The sequence below is a fragment of the Elephantulus edwardii genome, unplaced genomic scaffold (assembly GCF_000299155.1).
Source record: "Elephantulus edwardii isolate Elephantulus edwardi_28Jun2011 unplaced genomic scaffold, EleEdw1.0 scaffold00027, whole genome shotgun sequence".
Lineage (NCBI taxonomy): Eukaryota > Metazoa > Chordata > Mammalia > Macroscelidea > Macroscelididae > Elephantulus > Elephantulus edwardii.
The window spans coordinates 21,836,428-21,844,960 of record NW_006399777.1 but is presented as its reverse complement, the minus strand read 5'-3'; the positions used below and the strand labels follow the sequence as shown (position 1 = coordinate 21,844,960).

The 8,533-nt window shown below is 51.8% G+C and overlaps 1 protein-coding gene across 1 annotated transcript in view; it reads left to right on the top strand.

Moving 5' to 3' along the window:
• The first annotated feature begins 7,917 nt into the window (after window positions 1-7,917).
• Window positions 7,918-8,533, top strand: part of FOXL2 (forkhead box L2) — a 6,641-nt gene continuing 6,025 nt past the window's right edge. Inside the window, exon 1 of the mRNA XM_006883430.1 lies at window positions 7,918-8,528. Coding sequence (XP_006883492.1) covers window positions 7,918-8,528 — 611 coding nt within the window. The remainder of the gene's footprint in view (window positions 8,529-8,533) is intronic.

Here is an 8,533-nt window from a genome sequence, read left to right as displayed (position 1 = left end):
CGATGTCAGTCTAGAGACTAAGGTGTCACCTGATCTAGACCTGATCTAGGCCATGTTCTTTGCGATTACTTGCTATACATCAGAGAGCTGGACAATGACTAAGGATCACAGATGAAGAATTGATGCCTTTGAGCTGTGGTCCTGGAGAAGAGTCTTGAACATACCATGGACCACCAAGAAAACAAATAGGCCTGTCTTGGAGAGGGTGAAACCAAGTTTCTTCTGGGAGACTAGGATTTTAAAGCTCCATCTCACATATTTTGGGCATGTGGCCAGGAGGAATTGATCCTTGGAGAAGGACATCATGTTCAGAAGGGTATAGGGACAGCACAGGAGAGGAAGACCCTGAATGAGATAGATTATACAATAACTAGGGCAATGGGGGTAGGTATGACAGAATCAGTGAGACTATGTCAGGACAGGGCAGGTTTCAGAGCTGTTGTATATGTAACTATGAGTTACAGGCAACTCGATGGCACATAACAACAACAACAGATCTCTTAAATGGCATCTATGGTCAGATGACATCTCAAGGTAAAAAGAAAAAATCCTCACCACTGTACTGACAGGCAACATCATGATAGATGGAAAAAAGATTGAAACTGCACAACTTCTTCTTACTTGGACAACATCCTTGGTATCAGCAGTCAAGAAATTAAGAGATGTATTATTGTACAGGGACAATTTATAGTTAGGGACCTCTCCAAATAACTGAGCAGTAACGATGTCAGTTTGACGACTAAGGGACTAAGATGCATCTAACTCAGGCCATCCTCTTTCTAATCACTGTAGGCAGTGAGGTGTTCACATTTAGGGACCCAGGTCTAGCAGAAAGCCTCTCCTCTGGATTGGCTCTCAAAGAAGGTCTTTCTCTCTTCACATCTGTAAGCTCGATGTTCCTTGAAGACCATCATGTGTCTTATCACTCATCTTCCCCTGAATCTAGGAGGTTCTCAGCACAAGGACCCCATGTCCAAATAACAAGCTCCATTTGTCTTTGCTTTCTCAATGACACTGAAGTCTTTCTCTTCCGCACACAACAACACAAACAACATAAATGCACACATAAATACATACATAACATACTGCCATGAAGGAAAAACTCCATAAAAAGACTGGTAATACAGAACAGGAAACTCAGTCATTCTTTCCCTCTCCTCTGGACCTCAGGGCATCTACAAGTCCTTCCTAAATAGAGGATCCTCAGACAGTACCCACTTTATGGAGAGAAATCTAAGCTAGGAAGGAAGACCAAAAATACATGGATTCTCTAGCATCCCCTTACTGTGGGGTCTTAGTGCTCCAAACGCCAGGCCTTCCCTTTCAAACCAACTGCCCCAGATGCACAGGCCTGTCTTTACCAAAGCCTACTTTGAAAGTTTGAGACATGTCTTCACCATAATTAGGACAAGTGTCTTAATGAGGGACTCAAATGTACTGTGTCCCACCTTAAGGCTCCGCCTCATGGCTGCAAAGAAATAACAACCAGATTACCCCAAAGTATAGAGGACTCATAGGTCCTGAACCGGCCCTCGATGGTCCAGCCAGACCTTCCCCATTAGCAGTCCCTGCCTTGGGCATTCCAACTTTATTTCACAGAAGGTATCACTTCCTAGTATGCGAAGAAGTACTTTTTTTTTCTTCACTTCCACTGAGAGTCAAGACCTGCTCAGGCATTTGGCCACGAGAGTTGGAGGGTTTGTCAGATATGGTATGGTTGTTGTTTTTGTTATGTGCCATCGGGTCTCTTGCGACTCATAGCGACCCTATGTACTAGAGCCTTAAACGCTGTTCTATCCTGTGCCAACCTCGCCGTCTCAAACACATTCATTCCCACCACTCCACTCACAGAACTGATTCATCTCATCGAGGGTCTTTCTCTCCTTCGCCGTCCCTCCACTCTCCCAAACATGATGTCCCTCTCCAAGGACCAGTCCCTCCATGCAACATGCCCAAAATATGTCAGATGAAACTTCAGAATCCTTGACTCCAAGAGGAATTCTGGCTTCACCCGCTCCAGGACAAACCTGTTTGTTTTCCTAGCAGTCCATGGTATATTCAACACTTTTCTCCAGCACCAATTCTCTTTCTATCATCCGTAGTCACTGTCCAGCTCTCTGATGCATAGCAAATAATTGCAAAGACTATAGCCCGGATCAGATGCACCTGTATTTATGTGTGCAGAAGCTGCTGGCCAGCAGCTTGATCCTCTTTCTGGAAGCACCCCCAGAGGTCACTGAGAGAGTGATTTCTCACATGGCTCAGGAACTCAACGTGCAACTGTGCGGCGTATGCCCTGATGGCGCAAAGGGCAAGAAGGTGCTGGTGGACCTGTGACCCAATATCAGAGAGGCAAGGGGAGCCCTTATTCAGTTTGGACAACAGTTTCTTGGTCTAGGCATAGTTTTATATAAGCATAATTCAATGTTCTGAAATTCTCATTTTTCTCAGTGTTAGCCATAGTTTGTTGTTATCCACATAATCAAAAGAACACTTCTGTATAGCCAATAAAACACAAGAAGATACTATTCTGGTATTTTCTGATTTCAGCCTATATCTATCCAACAGCAGCATTGATAATTCAGGGGTCACGGCCTATTCTAAACTCAGCTTGGATTTCTGGCAGGTCTCTGCCTTTAGTTGGTTTTGGATGATATTCTTCAACATTTGCTTGAATAATTACATCGTTCAATAAAAATAATTTCCACATTCTGTTGAATCACCTTTCTTGAGAATGGAAAGAAATATGAATCTCTTCCAGTCAGTTGGCCAAGTAGCTGTCTTCAAAATTTCCTGACGCAGACTGGTGAGCACATCCAGAGCTGTGTCTGTTAACTGAAACATGTCAATCAGTAGCCCATCAATTCCTGAGGCCTTAGTTTTTGCCAATGCCTCCGAACGAAGCTTGAACTTCTTCCTCTGTTCTTTGCCTTATGTTCAAGAGTCTCTTCTTTTATCTTATTCTGCTTCCTGAAATATTTCAGTGTCAACCAGTTCCTTTTGGCACAGTGACTCTGTGTATTCCCTCCACCTTCTTTTGAAGCTTCCTGGATCATTCAGGCTTTCCTCCCAGCAACTCTCAGTATTGCAACGTGAGATCTGAATTCCCCACCCCACCCCAGTTCTTTCCGCTTGAGAAATGCTGACAGCACCTAACAGCAAAAAGAGTTCAAAAGCTGTGACCTGTTGGCTCATCTCTGAGCTACCCAGGAAAGTTAGACAGGGTGAGTGGGGGACCATCTCTCTAAAAAGCTTGCTAACTGGACATGGTTCACAACACTGAGTTTTCCCCCCAGAAGGTGAAGAGAAACCATAACCTAGTCTCTCTCTTTGTTTTCTCTCACCTTCTTTCTCTCTCTTACTCTTTTCTCTAGAAATGCATTTAGGTATATGATTCTGATAATCCCAACCAAAGAGACTAATACTGGCTGGCCTGGGGCCTACCTCTGTGTGAATATGTGCCCAGTGGAGTAAGGCAAACCCAATCAGCTACAACCTGCCAGGCTGAAAAAGGAGCTCCATACATTCTGCACACAGAGATGCTAAAGTGTGTGAAAGGTGTATGTGCTGATTCCCTCAAAAGAGCCCTTGGCAGCAAGCCCACCTTGCCAATATCCCGGTGGTACCCTGACCACAGGCAGGAACATCAGAGCGTCCACACACTTTTGGGAGCCAGACTTTGCAGAGAAGGAGCCAGTCGTCATGGTGCGTTAGGAGATAAGGTGGAGAAACAGCAAGCACGAAGAGGCTTTCTGTTGGCAGATCTGTTTGACACGCTTTTCCCTAAAAATGTGCTGATTACGAACTAAAGTATCTGAAAGGTAGGTGAGAGAGGAGAATCTGGAGAGGATCGGGGGTCACCAGAGGAGAAGAGAAATAGATCGAAGATTCTGGCCTGCACAGAGGTGTTGGGAACCACAATTACAGGTATAGCAATATGGGGTAAAGGGAGAGTTAAGCACTGGCTAGAACTGCTGGCCTGGTGGCAAGGAGCTGGGCTGCCAACTCAAAAGCAGGCAGTTTGAATCCACCAGCTGGAAGAAGGGTCATCTCCTCTCATGCTCTGTTGCTCAGATCCACCTCAATAGAGCATAACAATTGTTGAGGTATATAATTTCTAGGGAAGTGCATTTCTTTTTTGAAATCTCAGAGGCTGCGCGCACCACATTGTAGCTCCACCTGACTTTGTTCCTTTTCCTCTCTACCAGCAGGAGGTGAAGCTGGACAGGTATTTGAGGGCTCTGCTCAAGAAGAGGACTGGGGTGCTGACTCAGATGCACGTGGCCTAAGTAAAGGCCTTGGAGCAATGCTCGCCCAAGTGCTCGATAGCCCAGAGGGCCTCTGCTGCTGTCGCAAGATGCCTGGTTCTGGACACAGACCCGCCTCCCTGTACTGGAGAGGAGTCATCTGCGCCCTGGGAGGCACAGGCCCCGCGAGGGGCTCTGTCACATGTCCCTGGTACCACATGTGCAGGCGTTGTGGCAAGAGGACCTGTCTGTGTGGGAGGCTCCGGACATGCAGCTGCAGCTCCTGGGGCTCAGGAGGACTGGTTTGCAAGCCCCACCAGCTATGCCCCTCTCAAGTCCTGAGCCCTTGAGGGCAGGAGCTGCTCTGAGATCACTAAGTCCCCATCCTGCATGACAGAAGAAGGGGACCGCCCTGAGGCTGCAAGCAGTCATTGGGCCACCAGCTCTGCAGAATAGGGGAGAGACAATAATTACAGCAGGGGGATCCGCCTGACCTTGGCTTTGTAGAGGGGCCACAAGGAGAGGATCCCCACCTCTCCCTCAAGCTCATCAGCAGCCCCTCACTTCTTCCCAGGGGGGCCTGGGGTGGCCCTGGAGGTGACCACACTTCTCCAGCTGCATTTTTTCTTTGCAGTCGGAACTTACTCCTGCAGGACAGCAGTGTGACAAGACATCTTGGGGAAAGACCCTCCCAGTGCCCAGCCCCTCCCAGTGCCACACACCTCTCTCCTTCTATGCAAGGGTTATCTGTTCCTCAGAAACACAGTCAGAAATCAATACCTGAGGGAAGCAGAAGTCCTCTCATGCTCATTTGTAAAATCCTTTTAAGCAACTCTATTTACCCCTACCCCTACACAAACATACACACAATCTCTCCCTCTCTCCCCTCTTTCTTTCCCTCTCTCTCCCCCTCCCTCTTCCTTTCCCTTTCTCTCTCTCCCCCCACCTCTTTCTCTCTCTTTTCCCTTCTCTCCCTCTTTTTCCCCCACCTCTTCCCCCCACTTCTCTCTCTCTCTCTCTCCCCTTGAAAGGCTGAAAAGGGAGCCGTGTGTGGAATTTAGGGAAGTGATGACACACATAACAATGCTGTTACACCTGGCTGCTGCCTGGCTGAGCAGCGGAAATGCCTTCATGGGAGAGAGAGACAGAGAGCCAGCCTGGGTGGTCAGAAGCAAGGTAGGGCCTGACCCAGCTGTTCCCCACCCCAGCCAGGCTCTGAGAATATGGCACTGGGGCCCATCTGCAGCAGTCCCAGACCCAGCTCACACCAATCCCACCCACAGCCCGGCCATAGATGGGGTGAAGAAAACCAAACAAAACAAACTACACGAGTCCAAAGCCTACACTTCTACTCAAGAAGTGGCCACAGAAGTTTTAAAGATGTGAGATGTGCTGCTGGCTCCATCTATGTGAGAGGCTGCCCAGGAAAGCACTGGATATTGAGGTGCGCTGAGATGTTGCCTCTCTGGGGTGAGCGCAGTATTTCCTGGGGTGCCTTCTGAACTGCCTTGTTCTCTCCCATTCCTGCAATCCGACCAGCCTCCCTCCTTGCTCCTCTGACACCTTCTAGGGGTTGAATTCCGTGGAGTTCCACAACCCTATTGGCCTTTTCTTTCATCTCAGTATTCAGGTTAATGGCCTGTTGGAACGGGAAGCAAGCAAGTGGTGACACAGAGGGGACCTGTGGATGCTGGGTCACCACCCACTGTGGCCTTCCCAGGTTTTCTGAAGACTCTCAGAGACTGGACAGTCTGAGAAGGGGTAACGACAGGCATGGTCTGCTCATTCTAGACACACCAATCAGCAGCGCACCTGCACAACACCCATTGTGTCCACCTTCTGCACAAAGCATCTTAGCTCCTCTCTTAAGAGATAAGGAGTTTGAGACCTGAAGACTGAAAACTCTCTTCTTCTTTCTCTTCTCTCCTCCACCACTATGTTGTCGTCGTCCTCCTCCTCCTCCTCCTCTTCTTCTTCTTCTCTCTCCCCTCCCTATCTCTCTCTCTCCCTCTCCCTCCCCCCGCCCCACCCCGTCTCTCACTTTGCAACTGCAGAGGCTGGGTCTGTGCTAAATTAGCCATCAAATGTCAAGCTTGACTTTCCCCCCAGAACCCTCTGATGGCTCCTGAGACAATCCAAGTGCATCATGATGCAATCCCATGGTCTCAGTAAAACTTCTGAAAACAGACAAGGTCAGTGCTGGAAGAGATCAGCACAGGAGGGAAACTGGACCAAGTACCTCTTCTCGGGACTGGGTTCTCTCCCTGGGTTCTGACAGAACATATACATGGAGAGGGAAAGAGACAGGAAAAATAAAGGAGAGAATTGGGGGGAAGATGCTGTATCTGTGAGCCACGTCTACTCCGATAATGGGATAAATAGAAATGCGTTTTAAACCGTAAATATCAAGTCGATATGTTGTGCGTGTACAGAGCTGTTTCTGCCTCAGCCCAACTACACGTGCACAGCTAGTACAAGCCTCCTCCTTCGTTCCATTTGAGTTACCTGTGAATGCGCGCAGACGCGCGCACAGTCCTCCAAAACCTCGCTAAAACACCCACAACTGTGTGGCTGCAAGAGAAGAGATGGGCGTCAACTGGGGATTAGAGCATACACGCAATCCTCATTCAAAGCCGCGGGTTTACCACTCAGAGAGGCCTGGTCTTTAAAACCCAAAGCAGCTCAATTAAAGACTGAAGACTGCAGGCTGCGCCCCTAGGCGCCTCCTCGCAGCCGCCCTTCCCCGCCTGCCCTCTCAGCCCAGAAAAGAGAACGCAAGGCACAGGACAAGCCGAGGTTTCTTCATTCTGTGACAAGTCGCTTACACGCTAGTTTATCCGAAACCTGGAAGCCACCGAGTTGCCCTCTCCCGCATCCAACCCCCTTCAACGTCCCGCCCCTCTCAACTCCGAGTTAGAAGTTTGGCCCCAAGAAAACAGCTCTGGGCAAAGCGAGGTAAAGAAATCTATTCCTTTCACCTGAAAGGCCTGGAGCGCCGCTGGTCGCCGGAGCCGGATCTCCCTGTGCTGGAGACCCCGCCGAGGCCTCGGAGTCTCCCGGCTTGGTCCCCGCTCCATCCGCCCGGCGAGCCCTAAGATTCCACAGGCTCGAACTTGGGTGAACTTGAGCCAAACTGTCCCCATGGCCCCTGGAGGCTCTCCGAGCGGGGACAGGCCAGTCCGGGCTAAGCGGGGCGTTTACTAAAAAGTAACTTGGATCTGAAGTCGCCCGTGCGCGGCTGGGCGCCCCGCTATAGGGGCGAAGGAGCCTGACGCAAGCGGAACTCTGCAGAGCCCATACGAATCAGAACAGAGAGAGGCTCCTGGCGCACTGGGAACTCCAGGAGGCAGCTCCGCCGGAGAGGTGGGTCCTGCCTCGGGAAGCCGGGGGGCTGGGGAGGGAGGAGGAGAGCGCCGCCAAGAAAACCCACCGAGGCGGGGATTGGCCCCGCGGGGAGGGGCGCGGGGCCGGAGCCCTTCTCTGTTGGGCGGGCTCCCCATGGCCAGAGGCTGAGCCCCACTCCCGTCTGCCGCTCCCTAGGGGAAGAGAAAGAAGAGGCAAGAGGAGCGGGAGGCCGGGCGAGCGCGCCGGGCTGACTCGTCGTCGTCTGTACACGTTGGGGAATCGCGCTCGGGGACACAGCTGCGCTCCAGCGCCGAGGGCTTTTGTCATGATGACCAGCTACCCCGAGCACGAGGACGCCGCGGGGGCCCTGCTGGCTCCGGACACCGGCCGCTCAGCCAAGGAACCCGAGGCGCCGCCGCCGCCGAGCCCGGGCAAGGGCGGCGGCGCGGCGGCCCCGGAGAAGGCCGACCCCGCGCAGAAGCCCCCGTACTCGTACGTGGCGCTCATAGCCATGGCGATCCGCGAGAGCGCCGAGAAGCGGCTCACGCTCTCGGGCATCTACCAGTACATCATCGCCAAGTTCCCGTTCTACGAGAAGAACAAGAAGGGCTGGCAGAACAGCATCCGCCACAACCTCAGCCTCAACGAGTGCTTCATCAAGGTGCCGCGCGAGGGCGGCGGCGAGCGCAAGGGTAACTACTGGACGCTGGACCCGGCCTGCGAGGACATGTTCGAGAAGGGCAACTATCGGCGCCGCCGCCGCATGAAGCGGCCCTTCCGGCCGCCGCCCGCGCACTTCCAGCCCGGGAAGGGGCTCTTCGCGGCCGGGGGCGCGGCGGGCGGATGCGGCGTGCCGGGCGCGGGCGCAGACGGCTACGGCTACCTGGCGCCCCCCAAGTACCTGCAGTCCGGCTTTCTGAACAACTCGTGGCCGCTGCCCC